Source organism: Calliphora vicina, chromosome 1, assembly GCF_958450345.1.
Source record: "Calliphora vicina chromosome 1, idCalVici1.1, whole genome shotgun sequence".
NCBI classification, from domain to species: domain Eukaryota; kingdom Metazoa; phylum Arthropoda; class Insecta; order Diptera; family Calliphoridae; genus Calliphora; species Calliphora vicina.
Window position 1 is genome coordinate 140,985,548 of NC_088780.1, and position 17,885 is coordinate 141,003,432.

At 29.2% G+C, this 17,885-nt stretch overlaps 1 protein-coding gene across 1 annotated transcript; it reads right to left on the reverse strand.

The window, feature by feature from the left end:
* Positions 1-364: 364 nt before the first annotated feature.
* Positions 365-11,755, reverse strand: Alp4 (Alkaline phosphatase 4). The gene is made up of 4 exons (XM_065515995.1): positions 11,267-11,755; positions 1,994-2,235; positions 1,229-1,915; positions 365-1,145 (listed from the first exon to the last, which is right to left on the reverse strand). The coding sequence occupies exons 1-4, from the start codon at positions 11,463-11,465 to the stop codon at positions 504-506; spliced, it is 1,770 nt and encodes a 589-aa protein (XP_065372067.1). The 5' UTR covers positions 11,466-11,755; the 3' UTR covers positions 365-503.
* Positions 11,756-17,885: the final 6,130 nt, after the last annotated feature.

Genomic DNA, 17,885 nt, shown 5'->3' on the forward strand with positions numbered 1-17,885 from the left:
ATATTGCGGATTGAACAATTTTATACAAAAATTGATTTTTGGTCAGAAATATGAGTGATTACTAACGTTTATTTACAAAGATATTGAGGATTTGCAGATTTTTATACAGAAATCAATTTTTGGTCAGAAATATGAGTGCTCACAGATCGAGATCCTTTTCTTGAATAAACGCTTATTTCAAAGATATTGAGGATTAAATTATTGATGAAAATGTATGAAGCGATTTTTTTACTGAATTATGAAGGATCACTGATCTTCTTTGGCTATGGAAAAGATCGAGTTGTTTTTCGCTGTTAAACGCTCATATGAAGAGTTATTGACGTCTTATGATTTCCTAATATTATACATATTTAAAAATCGACAATTTCGTTTTAAACAAAATAGTTTTCTTTTATTAAGTTATTATTAATACTACGTTTATATTTACTCTTAAATTATTGGTTTTAACTTAAACTTTATAAGCTTGACCTAACTTTATTTATACACAAACAAAACAATTAATACTAAAATTTATTAATAAAGTGCATTAAACACACAGACAAGAGTAAAAAGACAGGAATAGTGACTGTCATTGCTCCACTTTTACATGTATCATCGAATGATTTTGCCGGACCCATGCAACCGGCATAACTCATAACAAACGCTAAATAGTTTTGCTCAAATACGCCACGCACCAAACTGGAACCGGGGCCATGAGCAAAAACGATCACATCTTCGCCACCGTGACTTTCATCTTTTAAAGGTACAGTAGCCATGTGGCGATAAGTGGGAGAATTACGTTGATCTTCAGTTAACTGAGTCAAAGATCGCCAAATATCTGTTGATGAGTTTGTATTAACAGTACCATTGGACAAATGTTCGTAGAAGCCAGGACCGTTGGCATACATAATAGTTTCGTAGGCAATGGGATCAGATGATTTGTTGGCAAATCCTAAAATATCGGCACCGCGCTTGGGATAACCGTTGAGAGTAACTGAATGTGAATGATCTGCTGTTACAAGAATTAGAGTATCATCTGAATTGGTCTTTTCTACAGCAGCTGCAATGGCTTTGTCAAATTCATAAAGTTCGTGCAGAGCAGCATGAGCATAATTTTGATGATGGGCTTGATCGATACGACCACCTTCAACAAGCAAAACATAGCCCTAGAATGAGGTAAGAAAATAAATAATTGATTTAATATATATGTACATATTTTTGAAGATGATGTTTATTTTGTACTACTTACATTCGAATTTGTTCCACGTTCCAAAACTTCAATAGCAGCTTCTGTCATTTCCTGCAATGAAGGTTCACCCTCTTCTCTGGCTATGGAGTAAGTGATGTGATTATTACGGAATAAACCCATTAAGCTATTGACCTCTTTCAAATCGACTTCTTTCAGTTCTTTTATACTCTTCACAAACACTCTGCTATCATTGATGGATTTACCATAGTCCAACCATTTCTGGGGCAAATTCATGCCATCTGTACGTGCACAAATTTCTTCAGTGTCACCCTCAAATTTTACTTTACGAACTTCATTGGGATTCATAGCGCCAAGTGGTTTAAGACCACCACCCATGATAACATTAAACTTATTGCCGGGACTTCTTTCAACAAGCTGTCTTGCAATATCAATATAGTGAAGTTTCGATTCATCTGGTACTTTGTTGTCACACTCCCAATCACGGTGATAGATTTTGGCATAAGTAGCTGATGGTGTAGCGTGTGTAATACGAGTGGTCGTAACAATGCCAGTACGTTTATTTTCAGCTTGGGCCCAGTCCATAATTGAGGTTAAGCGCCCTTGTTGGCCATCAGTTTTCGATCTTGTGGTATCCATGCCAATGGCGCCATAGTCTGATTTACTACCACAAAACATGGCAGTAGCCGTGCCGGCCGAATCGGGTACTTGTTTGTCCACATTATAGGTCTGTAAAAATTAGCAGTAATTAGTAACAATTTTAACGAAATATGTAAATACCTATTAATATTCAATTTCTTTACTTACCTTTGCTAAAGCAGTATAGGGGAATTCATCGAAGGATAACATTTCTTCTTCACCATTGCCATGTTTTAAATATTGTCCTTTATATATACGTCCAGCTGTAATTGTTGTCAAACCCATGCCATCACCCACAAATATTATAATGTTTTTGGCTTTACGTTTGTAACCATTTTCCTGATTCTTTTTGGCATTCTTAATGATGTTACCCAGCTGCTTGAAAGCTACATTATACCAGAATTGGGCATCTGAAATTTTAAAATGAGTGTTGGAATTGTTAGTGATAATAGGTTTATTGGAGAGATATAACATTATTTTTGATTTAATATTATTTAGATTTTGTTTTTAAGAAACACTTGTTTAGAGCATATTTCCGGTTTCCCTGATGATGACTTTGTTTTGGATTAATATAAAAAAATAATGTGATGCAGAACATGTTCCGGTTCTTTTTTTAACTTTTCAGAATATTATAAACAACAACAATATTGTGAATATAGCAGAGATTGTGAATTTAGCTTTAAGAATTGAAAAAATATTGCTGTTCGTGGTAAAATTGTATCGAAAGTGTAAGGAATTTTAATAAAGTAACCAAATTTTATTAAAAAAAATAAGAAATTAAATTCTAAAAATGCTAAACATGTTTCGGTACTTTTTGCAAAAATGTTATTGTCGGCAAAAAAGTACCGGAACATATATATATAACAGTAACATATGTATAACAGTAACTTCCGATGAACATGTACATTAAGACAGAATTCCATTCCGATCGAAAGTTGAATTAATTCCGTATTTCGCTTCTTCAGAAAAGTAAAACGAAAATTTCTTTAAAATTAAAATCAGAAATATACAGAATTATTAAATACTTTTGGAATTAATAAATTACACAGAATCTGAAGAACCTAAAAGGAAATCGATAGGAATAAAAACAACGAAATTCACAACAAATTAATAATAACAAGTTTGTTCTTTTTGTTTATTTTTATTTTGAGGTTTTTGATTGAACTAAGTGCTTGAACGATTTCTCTGTGAATGTTTTTGCAGACCATTAACAAAATGAACAGGTGAGTACTGTTTTTGGAAATTTATTTTGCATATTGTTAGCAATGCTAACTTAGCATGATCTGTAATAATGATGAAAACAAAAAGGTAATTTAATAAATTTGAAACAAATAAATAAATGCATAAATTTTAACGTTGCAAGATATTAGGAATAATTATAAAACGCGAAACACGTGCCGGTAAATCTTTTTTAATTCCGTTCTTTTTAAAAATATACAAACAAAAATTAAAACTCATAATTTTTTTTTTTTTTGTTTAAACCCATAAATTTCAAATTTCAGTTTATAATTTGAACAAGTTTTAACATTTAGCAATTAATTTAGGCTTAAAAATATTCTACAACGTAATTAAATAAACCTTTAAATAACTGGAAAAAAGTTGAAATAAAAACATTTAAATATTTGAAGAAAATGTAAAAGTCACGTTTCGTCTATTTAAAACATATAAATATTTATAAAACAAACAAATATAATTTTATTAATAAAACACAAGTAAATTAATTGGTCATTATAGAAAAAATCTAAAGAAATAAACAGTAATTAAACTTCTACTTAGGGACTTTTTATTTAATCCACACAAGATAAAACAAGCTATTAACATTTCATCTGTTAGTAGATTTTCCAGCTGTTAATGTGTTGTTAAACAATATAAATTCATTTTCAGATCAATCATAACAAGACAATTACAATGAATTAATTAGTTAGGAACCCCCTTCATTTGCATTATTTAATCGGTAAAATTTAATAGATTTTTCGATTATATAAATACTTTTAGCGGAGCACAATATTAATATACAAATCACGTGAATGGTTTGTGGTTTAAGTTCATTGCTTGAAATACAAAAAAAAAAAACAATAAATCATAAATAGCTACTTAGTTGACAAAAAAAAGTACCGACCTTGTGAAAAAAATGTTTATATTACGTTGAAGCAAGCTGCATTTGGGTTTTTGTATTTACAAAAAATGTTTTGTCTGTTAAGACAGACAAAATTAAGCCCTATTCTATTTTAGTACATATAATAAATGGGTTTCTTTTTGCCACTGAAATATAAGAAATAAAAATAAAAACGGTTGTCACAAACATATTCTTGTTTACTGTAACCATATGAGGAGCCGCAAAACAAAAGGTACTTTTTTGAAAATTTAAAAATTTTGGGAAATTAATTTTTTCTAGAAGATTTTAACTCAAATATTATAAAAATACCAAATATTTGAAAAAGTACCTTTTTATGTTCTGCAGCTCCTCATATATATAATTGCCGCTTTGAACGAAATTAACACATTTAAAAACGGAAATTGGAGAGTTTTAACTCTCTTTTCTCTATGACCAATTATGGACCGATCACCATGAAATTAGGTCGTGTGATTTATGTCTATATGAAAGTTAACTATGTTGAATTTTGTGTGTATACCAACATTTTTAAGCGTTTTATGCACGTTAAAGTGATTTTCGGAAGCGGGTTTATATGGGAGCTAAGACTAATTACGGACCGATCGTAACAAAATTTGGTGACATGAATTTTCTATATATAAAACTTATTTGGAGCGCAATTTTTGGAGATACATTTATAAATTAAACATTTATGACCGATAAAGTCAAATTTCGGAAGGACATTTGTATGGGGGCTAGGTGAAATAATGGACTGATTTCAGTCAGTTTCAATAGGCATGGTCCTTGTACCAAATTTTATCGAAATATCTTCAAAATTGTGACCTGTAGTCTGCGCACAAGGTTTACATGGACAGCCAGCCGACCAGCCAGCCAGACGGACGTACGGACATCGTTTAATCGACTCAGAAAGTGATTCTAAGTCGATCGGTATACTTTAAGGTGGGTGTTAGACTAATATTTTTGGGCGTTACAAACATCTGCACAAACGCATTATACCCTCCCCACTATGGTGGTGTAGGGTATACAAATTTTGTTATTGACACTACAATTGTGTTTTTAATTTTTTCTCAGAATATCTTCAAAGTTACGAATAATACGGGGAAATTGGTATTGGAACCATAATGAAAATAATTATCGCCATTTTATTCCAAAATAAATTATCAGTATTATATTCTAAATAACATCAAGACTATATGAAATAATTAATCGATTCACGACGCCTACTCTTATTTCTATTATAAACTATTGAACTTTATACACTTTAGCCCCTAATAGGTTGCTAGTAGCAGAGACCAGTTCTAGTTATCATTGGATATGGCCAAGTGGGTCAACTTTAAGTCATTATTTGGATCATTTGGCGGTAAAGTAATACTCCTGGTGGGAAGATAGCTGTTCTAGTTGAAACATTTTTATGTAGGAGATTTGTCACTATAACATGACGTTGACATTGGGGATTAATAAATATTATTTATAAATATCAGAGTTAACCGGTGAAACATTTCTCGGGAATATACTGTACAAATGCATGTCTTTAAATCTTTGTTACAAACTTATGGCTGAAATGTTTATAAATACTTTTAAATATTGAAATAATATGCAAATAAAACAAATTCCACTAAATATACGTAAGAACGTAGTAAACAAATGTTATTTATTTTTTTGGTAGCACAATAATCAGCCAGACAAAAATGATGTGCTATTAAAAAGAAACCACCTTCCTTGAAGTTTAACATTTTATTAGTCAAGTTCAAAGATAATATTTAAACTTCAAGGTGGCCAGCTTGAGAAAGACCGAAATTATTATTTTTAAATCGTCTACGTTAGTTCTATATGCGGATCCAGGGTGTTTTAAAAGGGTAAATTTCTTTAAATCTAATGTTTTTATTTTATTTAGTTGTGAATTACATCTTGCTGTAATTTTTAATAAAAAACTAAAACTAATTAATTGATCCCATAATTAAATCTTTTAAAATTAAAAGAACAAGACAAAAAGAAATTTCGAAGAAATTTTTCCTTTTTTTGCAGATAAGATCACAAAAGAGGCAAAGGGCAACATTTTTGGCAAATAGAAGTTACCATTAGTATTTGTGAAAGTTGAAGTATTTTTGCATTACAGCTGAAGATGACACAATTTTTAGATAGTTTGAATTTGAAATAATGCCGAAAACACTTTGATCAATTGTTTCTAAGTTTCTTATAGTTTTGCTCATAAATTTAGTATTTATTTAGACCCTTTTCACATTATGCAATTAGTTGCGCAAGTCTTCTCCATAATATTTAAGTGTGTAGATGTCAGAGGTATAGTCGGGTTATGGAGAATATTTTTTTTTTTAAATTTGTGTACAGAAACAAATTTTAGGAAACAAATTTTAACCAAATTTATAAACACTCATTGGATAAATTTTATGAATTTATAGGCATGTCTGGCAATCTTGACCATATTTACCCTCCTAAATGTTAGAGGCATAGAGAAACATAGAACGGAAACTAGAAAAAAACTCAAATAAAAAAATTACTCAAAATAATCACACATACGAGTGTTGATTTTGTTTTCACATAGTTTTTTCTACTAATACATTATCATCACTTTGGTTTCTGAAAACTGAGTTAGGTCTTTGACAGAAAAGTTCCCGCTCTATGTCTATTCTCTATGGTTAGAGGTGGATCCCCCCATATATGTATTATATTTTCTTATATAAGAGTAATAAGATTTAATCATTTATTTTTGTATTTACATTTCTCTGCTAATGAAGAAATACAGTTTTTTAGGTAGATAATACTGCGTAAAATTAAACACAAATTAATTAAAAGGAATTAGACAATAAAAACAACCTTGACCGAGCAAAAAAAAAAAGATAAAAGGAAACGTGAATGTTGGCATAATGTTGAGCGTATGATGGAAAAATAGTATCTTTTGTCTACCTGTCTATCTATCTTAAAAGTTGAAGTCTGCATAGAATAGGTAAATAAATAAGAAGATAACAGATTTTATAAAATGACTAACAGTTTTTATGTTTTCAAGTAAAAGAAAACAAAACAAATATTTCTAAATACATAAGTATTTAGTACAATTTTTTAATTTTATATAATAAAAATATTTTCTATCATAGGGTAGCATAGAGACGAGACGTAATTGTTAAAAACCTAAGTCTGTTGTCAAAAACCTAACTCTCGCAACACCAAAATACATGTTAGTCAATGCATTTTGTAGTTGATTTGTGTTTTTTTGTAGACAAATCAAAGTGTCTCGTTTCTATGTATAATTCTCTGTGTTTTCTACAGTTCAGATTAAATACTTTTATTTGTATTATACATTTCCTTTAAGTCATAAATATTTATAATTGAATTAAATAAATATTTCAATAGCAAACACATAAAAAAAGTTAATTTTTTTTGTTAATGCCAGTTGTATAAATATTTATGTCAAAGTTTTATAAACGTTTTATTACTTGTAATTTGTGTCGAATTTTATTTGTTTATACAATTTTTTTTTGGAAAAATAAGTTTTACTCCAAATATTGTGACATTGAGACGAGACGTAATTGTCAAAAACATAACTCTTGCATCAACAAAATACATGGAACTTTTTTGAGGGTTCAAAAATAAGATCACCCAATGAACTCAAATGTACATATTTAGAAAGTACCTTGTCAAAAATTTACCTTCAAGGGGGTAAAAACGGTTACAATTAGGAATTTAGTGTTTATCCATATTTATGATGGTTTATTTGTTTGTTATAGGAGGCTAAACCACTGGACCGATCCTCTTGAAATTTTTACTGTATATTTTTGGAAAGACTTTTACTTTTTGCTTTGAAATTTTAAATGAGCGTGGCACCTTCCATACAAAGTAAATATGTAGTTATTATGTAATATCTGGTGAGTTATCATTGTGCAAGCAATGGAATTTACTTGAGCGCTGCTTACATTAAAATGGGTGTACTGTATAAATAGGCGTGGCACCACCCATACAAAGTTGAGAGTTTTTTTTCGAATATCTGCAGAACTGTAATTATGACAATCTTCAAACTTTATACGAATCAATTTCTTATTATTGCATGAAGTTTAAACGAAAATGGTACCGATCGGAATAGCGTTGGTACCACTCATCGAAAGTAAATAGTTATTTTCGAATTTCTGGAGAACTATAATTGTAGAAGTTTTCATACTTTGTTTGAATATCACCCACATAGTTTGGGTAAATATGAGCGGTATTGAATTAGTGGGCGTGATAACTTTATTTTTTTATTTTACTGCGATAGCGACACGGGGTAGCGAAGTGCTCCGGTTCAAGCTATTTTAATGTATTTTGTTAATGTTTCATGTTTGTTTGACAAAACGTAGGGCCTAGTCTCTATGTATGTATATTAGGGTGGATCTATTAGTAAGGCAAACATTTTTTGATATTGTGACATCGGTTTCTCGATAGCTTTTGGCATGAGGAAAAAAATGTGCATTACGACATATCAAAAAAATAATATTCGAGGCGCCCAAATTTCAGAAAAACTATAGAAAAATCGATTGCTAAATCGACTCACCCTTTAATACAAAATGTTAGAATAAGTAAAAATGCACTACACTGTTTTAAGTCCATTTTGTGGTGTGCAAAGGTGCTAAAATAGCGCGAAACTTGTTTTAATTATTAATTTATTCATTTAATTTTAACCAAAAAACGTAAATCATGAAATGTTTAAGCAAATATTGAATAATTTTGAAATTTAAAATCATCTCGACTATTCATATCATAAACGTTGTTCCACAGCAACAAAGTTAGAACCATAGAGAAACATAGAGCGGAAACTAGAAAAAACCTCAAACAAAAAAATTACCCAAAATAATCACACATACGAGTGTTGTTTTTGTTTTCACATAGTTTCTTCTACTAATACATTCTCACCACTTAGGTTTCTGACAACTGAGTTAGGTCTTTGACAGGAGAGTTTCCGCTCTATGTCTATTCTCTATGGTTAAAAAGATAATAATAAAAACAAGTGAGTGTGTTATATTCGGCTGTGTCGAATATTTGTGCAAGTTTTTTTCATATTTTCATAGAGTTTCTGATTCTCGTTTAGTGAAAAAATTATAAAAAAATTCAAATGTTTTCATATGAAAATAACGAGTGGAATAAAACAAATTGAAAAACGGGAATCGCAATTTGTGTAATTGTGATTGTAATTGTGTAATGAAAGTTTTTTTCATTTCACAGTTCGACCCCAGCTATGTCCGAAGTTCTGTTTGTCTTTTCAAAGTAAAAATATTTTTTGTTCATGACATTTATTTATAAATTTTTTTACTTATTTTTACAAAATATAATTTTGAAAGCTGGTAAAACATTTGTAACCAGAATTACAATAAAATTTATTTAAACTTTTAATTATTCCATAATTTTTTCTGCATATTCGTGGGCTTATTTTCCAAAGTTTTTGTGCTTTAAATGCACTAAATACTATTAAATTTATACTTTCCAAATTATGAATGCTATGGAGAGAGAAATCGCAAGGTTTTGCATCTCTATGAAATATTAATAATATTCAAAACTACAAAGTTATTCCCCTAATCTTTACTATAAATAAATTAATGTTAAAGTTCACATTACCTTAAAAAAACGTGACAGAAAAGAATTACTAATAACTGAAAACAAGATGTTGAATTGCAACAATATGTTTGTAATTAAATGATTATAATAAACCTTTATAAAGAAATTATAAATATTTATTACTTTAAGATCATGATATACAGGGTGCGGTAATTAAACTGTGAAGTAATTTAATTGTAATATTTGCCGAATTGCAAACGCATATGTGTATTAACATTTTTAAAAGCCATTACTAGATAACATTTAGGGAATACTGATTAAGCCTTTTGTTTAGGTTTTTTAATTTCCCGACCTTTTTTGTTTCCCGGGAATCTGGAAATTTTTTTCTACATTCCCGGGTACTCGGCTATTCCCGAAATATATAATGATACTTTAAATTAGGAATATTATAGCCAAATTTCATATAAAAACTTAGTGTTATAATTATTAAATATCAGAGCTTCGAATTAATTAATAAAATTTGAGCTTAATTCACTAAAATCTTAATCCGTAATTAAAAAATTTCAGCCTTTCATTCCATAACTCCATTCCTAATATTTAATTTTTTAGATTCATTCCAAAGCCTTTGTTTAAACTAAATTATTTTTAAAGCTATTAATTAATAACAGAATTTATTCAAACTTTGAATGATTAAATTTTTGTTAAATCAAATCATTTACAAAATTAATTGAAAAAATGGTCTTAAACCTTTTTGTACTAGATTTTAATTGAAGAAAAATTTAGTCATTTAATAAATTTTTGAAGCTATTTTGTTATGGATTTGAAGAAGAAACTTAAAGAAATTAGAATGATTCAATAAGAAATAAATTCTATAAATAATGAATTCTCTTTTTAAATTTTCATACGAAAAACCCCAAATAAATAATAATAATAAGCGGTCTATTATTGCCAAGATATAATCAAAAAACTGTAAAAAACTTTTCACTGTTTTTTTGGTGAAAAAAACAGAGTTCTAACTTGTTTTCTATGTATTTTCGTCAGTTTTTAATTCCCGGGATTCCCGACTAAAAATCCCGGGAATCGGGTAGTGAAAAATTGGAAAAATTCCCGGGAATTCCCGGGATAAAAAACCAAATTTTGTTACATGTTTTTGTTGTTGGGGAGCTTAAGAAATACAATTTTTGCTAGAAATTGGTCTTAGGAATTCCAAATTGACAGCAACATTTTCGGTCCCATCATGAAGAGAAATCCTAAAATTATATTTTTTTGATAAATAAAAACTTATCCACACATTTGATATGTTTTTATGAAAAATTTAATCACATTCTCATAGGTTTTTTTTTCCAAATTTCCCTATTTAGACAAAGTACCACAACTTTGTAATTTAAAAACGTTTTATGCGAATTATAATTTGTTTAATTCTCAATACTTTATTCTCACATATTTTTGAATAATTGTATTTTCAGACACAATATGTTGAGGATCACTTCCAAAATTTTGCACAAATTTTCAGAATTTACGAACCATTCTTTTTTTATCTAGTTGTGTGTGGACTTTTTTCATGGTTTCGTTAACATTTTGAAAATCTTTTCAAAATAATTACGTTAAAGAAGCATTTTGAAACACTGTTTAGAATATAGTAATAGTATTTCACATTGTAAATTCACTACATAACTATTATGAAAATATTATTTTTTATTTGTTTAAAAGTTAATTGAGACAATTCTATTGCATTACAAATTATATTCGGAATAAGAAAAAAAATCAGTAAACTAAATTAAAAATCAGCTTACCCTCAATATCCTTGTTATTATCGTAATCTGTATTTGCTCTCGCCGAAGGTTGCTCCACATTCACAAATTCCGGACCCACATCGGAGGCATTTAACGTGCGTATATCTGTGGGAGGTAAATTAGTAGTTACCCCACCGTAAACACACGATGATATCGTGATAACAGTATAAAAAATGCACACAAATTTAAAATTCAACATTTTGTCAAGTTTAAGTAATACGATAATAATAATATCACAGTTAATAATTCTACACTTAAACACACAAATTAATTCATTAAAACACGAAAAATTAATTTTTAAATGTCGTCGAAATTGTTTCCGTTTTACGCTCACAAAACTGTTTTAATTCAACTTCGCAGATAGTTCAGCCAAACTGACTGCTCAAGTAGAACTTGTTGCAAAATTTAAAAAAAAAACCGTGTGTTTTGTCTGGTTTATTCAAAAGATACAACACCCGAATGTTGTGTATCTAATGGATCTGCTGCTACGACTACGATCTTAATTTTACAGCGCCGTTATATTAATACTTTAGCTAAACTTCTAAATGACAATACTTCTACAGCCGACTTATAGTATATTTACAATTATAATAATAATAAAATAATAACAATAATATAATAAAAAAAGCACAACAACATTTAGTTAGTTGACTGCTTATGACGATTTATATTTAGTATCTACTACTTAAACACGTTAAATTCATTCGCCTTCATACTCGCAGATACAAATCCGTACATACTTACTTACTCGTATATTTGTACATACATTGTACTCGTACGTACATATTTCTCAGATACTTTTACTTAACTAGTGGTATGTACATATATGAAAGAATGCACGATAAACGAGATATTCATACATTTGTCACTCATTCAACTTGTAGTATGTTGAGTACGTATCTGTGTTGTTCAATTCTTTAGATATTAAGATATTACAGACATTTTGAGAGAGAGTATTTTTCAAAATTCTCGTGATAGACATACATTTTTAGCATTTTTTTATAAAGTGATGTGCATCTGTTAATTATGTGATATTTATGATCATCGCTAATCTTTTTTTTTTTTTTAGTTGTAAGGAAACTTACAGCTAAAGGTATTTATAGAACCAAGAAAGTTTAAATTAAGATTTGATTTAGCTTGTTATATGTATGCGTGTATTTTGCTTTTCAATAGCAAATTAATTTCAGCTGTTTTAATTGGGAAACGTTTTAGTTTTGAATGTGTGATTTGTGGTCTTGTCAAATTAAATCGAAATTTAATGCCACAATTAACACTAGCTTTTTTCAACAAATGTGTTTAACCAGGTAAGCTAATTACAATGACAATTGTTATTAATTTTTGTTATTAATTTGTTTATTCGCTTGTAAAATATCAATTGAATATCTTTTTATGGGTTAGTGTTGGATTATATAAATGAAGATTGTTACAATTTGTTTATCATTAGGAATAATTAAAAGATGCACATCACTTTATAAAAAATGCAAAAATGACAAACACATTATCGAATTAAGATTTTGATTTAGTGTTTAGGGTTCCTATTAGGGAAATTTCGAGAATTTCTTTATAAACTTACAGCATTATTTCTGTGCAGATAAATCAGATTCGTTGTGATTTGTTGCCAATCGAATGATTCGATTATTTTCATAGTTTTTTTTCGATACTAGCAACATAAAATCACTTAATAAAGTAGAATTAAAATGCTAAGGATATTCCTAAATATGTTTTTATACATTCTATTGACGTAAAAATGCGGTATTTTTCAAAATTTTTGCTTTTATTTTGAAATTTAATAAAACTGTTGGTACTTTCGAAACAAAATCGAAAAAATTTTGGAGGCTTTTTAAACCACTACACAATTTTGATGTATTGTGGTTCCGGTAGTACAAAAATGGTAAAATTTTTAAATTTGATGAATAGATTTTTTTATAAATTTTTTTTTTTAAATTGTGATTTTTTTAAAATGTTTCTACACATAATTTATGATAACTCAAAAATGATTAGTCCGATATTATTGATGTGAACTTAAAAATGTTCAAATTGACATAACCTTCCGGTTACATATTGCGTTTTAATCGGCTCAGTAGTTTCGGAGTTTTAATAACAAATTGAAGCAAAAAATATATTTTTTATGTGAAAATAGCATTTTTGTGTTTTAAAAAACTCATGAAAAATCGATTAAAGGTTATGTAAATTCGAACTTTTCTAAGTTTACTTCAATAATATCGGACTAACCCTATTTGAGTTATCATAAATTATATGGAGAAACATCTAAAAAAAATTAACAATTTTAGAAAAAAAATCTATCCATAAAATTGAAAAATGTTACCATTTTTGTACTTATGCATATATGATCCATCAAATCTATATAGTGGTTAGTGAAGCCTTTTTTTGCTGTTGACCTGTGTAATAGATAGGACCCTTTTGGTCCCACCAAATATAGAACAGTATCTTAGCGTCATGGATATTTGGCTTTGGTGTCGCTTCGGCTGGTTGGTCGGGCTTCACGGACGATCTATTATGCTTCGGGTTATCGTAATGGATTCGCAAGTATCGCAAGTACTGATTCGGTACAAAAATGATTTTTTTATAGCGTTCAAACATCATTTCGGACATTCAAAATCTCTCGTCTTCAATTCGTACGCTAACCAATGTCCCTGCTTTTGGATGAATCCTACTGCTCACAAACATTTTGAAAATGCTGATTTTGCAGGCTCCTGTTGAGTTTGACAAAAATGCCTCCAATTCTTCGTCTTAAATGTTTTTAGGCTGGCCTGGTCGATCTTTGTCTTCCGTATCAAAATCACCGCTTCTGAACCGAACAAACCATCTCTCGCACGTTGAAACCGATGGAACACATTCACCATAAACTTTGGTGAGCAATCGATGTGCTTCAGCGGCTCTTAAAATAAAAAAATATGCTCTTAAAAAAACAAACTTTTACACAATTTTTAACCAAAAAATATTCTTTTATTTAAAAAAATCAATACAATTGATTTCTAAATAGTTAAAGTAACATAAAATATACAAAAATAACATAAACTAAAACAAGTATAACAAAAAATAAATACAACATAAAAACCATAAGCTATGAAAAGGCCTCGAGAGGTATTTTTTGATGATATTTTATATAAATATAAAGTCACTTCTTCAATTAAGGTTATTATTGCAATAAATTACAAAATATTGACTTAAATTTTCAAATAATAATCGTTGTCTATTGGATCTGAAAACATTTGTATACATAGAAAATGTTCTTTCGACATCAACTGATGTTATAGGAGCAAATTTAAAAGACAATATTTCATTAACACTTAGAACTGTTAAGTTTGAATTAGAACTAAAATTTGATATTTAGATGGCGCTATTATTAAAAAGTGCGTATTTTATATTAAAAAAGCAATATATTTTTCAATTTAAAATTTAAACAAAGGAAGTAAAAACCTGTAACGCAACAGCGAAAAATAAGTAAGACAAAATTTGTTTTTGATAAAGTCAAAATATGCTATTAAACAGTAAAATATGCTCTAAAACGCAAAAATATGACATAAATATGCTCTTAAAACAAATATATGCAAAAAAATGCATTTAAGGGTAAAATATGCAAAAATATGCACTAACAAATCGATGCCGAAATTCTTAAATAGTTCTGAAACGTGTAAATATCTTATCCATGTGCTCATTAGACTCACCAGAAAAAACATGCATTTGCATATTTTGGTTTCCCTGCTTATTAAAAAACAGAGTTACTTATATTCATATGGGCAATTCCACGAGAATGACTACCACGACCGAAAACACAAAAATCCTTGAAACTTTTTTTCAAGATGATTTGAATAGGAGAAAACACTAAAATATTACTATGTGTAAGTATTTAGAGCTTATTACAACATTTTATTGGCATAATAATAGTTTAAACTGATTATATTTCATCTTTTAATTTAATTGACATATTTTAGGCTAAAATTGCGGTTAAAACTAAGTTCCGAATTAGTATATAGTATGATTGTTTATTTGCTATTATAAAATTGTTTATTGAAACCGAATGTATATTTTCCATTAATTGTTTTAGTTTTTGTATACATATGTATATTTACAGAATATACATATATTGTTTTATTATAAGAGAAAAATCTCTCACGTACGGTATGTCACGTACGATATTAAATTTTATTTATTATAAAATCATCCAAAGATTGTTTTTATTTAAATATAACGGATTGTAAAGGAAAAATATTTCGTTTAGTGGAAGAAATTAAAAGAAATCATAACGCCTCTCGCAATTCGAAAATTTTCGCATATTTCTACATGTACTTCAAAATAACTTCCGTTTTATGTCACGTACGATATACCCTTATTTCGCTCGATATTTTGGACAACAATGTTTGGAAAAAACTTTTTATTATTTTCAAATATAGTACCCTCTGAATAGAACATAAATACCAAATTATTTTTGCAAAATCTATTCCACTCTATAGGCGTACAAATGTCACGTACGATGATATGGAATAGCCCATATGTATGTATATTATTATTAATATTAAAAATCTTTGTGTAAACAACCTTCGATCGCATTCATTTAAAACCAAAAACAAGTACTAAATTCCAGATTCGTTAAAATAACTGAAATTTGAATGTATCTGAATTTGAAAAAAGTCAGTTAAATGGTATAAACAGACTGTGAGAAAGCAAATACATGTGTATTATGCAAATTATAAATACTCGTATTTAAAACGAAATAATTATAATATCTTTGTACAAATTTAAAAAATGTCAACCGATTAAAATTAAATCAAATCATTAGATTTTATTTGTATAGTTTAGAAGTTTCTTATCATTATTACAAACTGCAAGGTTATGTTTGAGAATATAAAATGTATTGTTGTAAATGTTAAATAAAAACAGTTTACAAGCATAATTAAGTTTTAAAAATATCTTTAAACAATTCAAATATAAAATAAAATTAAATCACTTTACAAATAAGTAATAGTTATTTAATGCACTTAATCGAACAGTTGTGATTTTAAAAATAGCAGATTTTGTAATATCATTGTTGTGGTATTGTTTTATAAACTTGAAAACGACTGAGTCAAATAAATTTAAATACTTAGAATGTTCCAAATTTAATTGTACTATTTTTCGAACATATCATGTTTCTTCAATATTTAACCCTTTGACGACCACGGGGACACCGGTGCCCCAACACAAAAATATTGAATAACTAAATAACGAAAAAAAATAATGGGTGCGTTGGAAATCTTGATTAAATCCATCGGACGATTGCGAGCTGTCATGCCTAACTCAGATATAATACCTTGTTCGACATCATCCATTCGTTGTAAATTTCCACGCTCTATTGCAAATTTGGATTTGATGTTCTAATACAGATCTGATGCAAAATATCATCACACATGGCATCTTTGTATTTGCTCCACAAATCAGCGTTGATACGCTTTTCTATATATGTAGTTTTATCACTACTATTTGCCGTGCGCATTCTATTCAAATTAAACACAAACACATTCTTTTGAATCCACTATATTCTTATTTATTTACATTTATGTACATATTCAAAACTTAAATTAATTCACAAAAGAATTAATAGATAAAGGCGATCCTTGACATCTACTCTCTTTAACACATAAATTAAATCTGTCTTCAGACCGAAAAAGTCAGTCTTTTATACCCACTGTTCCCATTCCGTCCTGTCCCTATTCATCCTGGCCCAACCCTCAAATGTATACTACCGTCCCTGTCTTGCAAACCCCGGTGATCGTCTCATCTCACTCTCTCCAGTTCCTACATATATGTCACACAATTCACCATTTATAGTTCGCGAAATTTCGAATGATGTTGGGCCACGAACGTTGACTAATAGCAAACGCAAGTAGAAACACTCATCGTTTCTTGGATGGACTGTGTAAATGCGACCTAATGCGTTGGCATTTCTTTGGCATTACGGAGTATAGCAGCGTTAGGACAAATTCATCATTCCGACACATTTCAAAAAATCTGGTCAATGTTGTAGATGGCGGTCGATCAACTCGTTGTAATACATTATCCTCAGTAAAGTACACTCTTTGACCATTTTTCAGATGTACGGCTAATTGAACAACAGTTGGATGTCATTCATGAATGGCAAATGAAAAAATGAGCCAAATTGTTTCGTTACTGCTAACATAGCGGTGAATTCATCGTTGGAATTCTTCGCACTAACTCCAATCACAGTCATGTCATTGCCTTTGGTCACATATTTGCAGATGTATTTGATTTGACGAATACGGAACAATCCAACGGATAAAATTAGCCGAAGATTTAATAAAAGTGGGCGTGGACAATTTTTCATTATGTAAGAAACTTTTGTGGACTATTGCGAACATTAAAAAAATTGCCGAATCGTCAAGGCGTTCTGCGATTTTAGATATATCGAAAGAAAGTGGGCGTGGTCAATTTAATTGGATTACTACATTTAAAACAAAAATAGCCAAATTTGTGCAGCCGTTTTCCGATTTTAGATAAATCGAAAAAAGTGGGCGTATTAAATTTTTATTTTTTTAAACACATTTAAAAAAAAATATTGTCACAATCAGTCCAGCCGTTCTCAACTGATGCAATTACTAAC

What these genes read in the sequence shown, in the direction of transcription:
- Alp4 (XM_065515995.1), bottom strand. Translation starts at nt 11,465, where the DNA reads ATGTTGAATTTTAAATTTGTGTGCATTTTTTATACTGTTATCACGATA. An exon ending in CCTATACTGCTTTAGCAAAG is followed by an intron (nt 1,916 to 1,993) that starts GTAAGTAAAGAA and finishes TAATTTTTACAG; the next exon opens with ACCTATAATGTGGACAAACA. An exon ending in AACGTGGAACAAATTCGAAT is followed by an intron (nt 1,146 to 1,228) that starts GTAAGTAGTACA and finishes ACCTCATTCTAG; the next exon opens with GGCTATGTTTTGCTTGTTGA.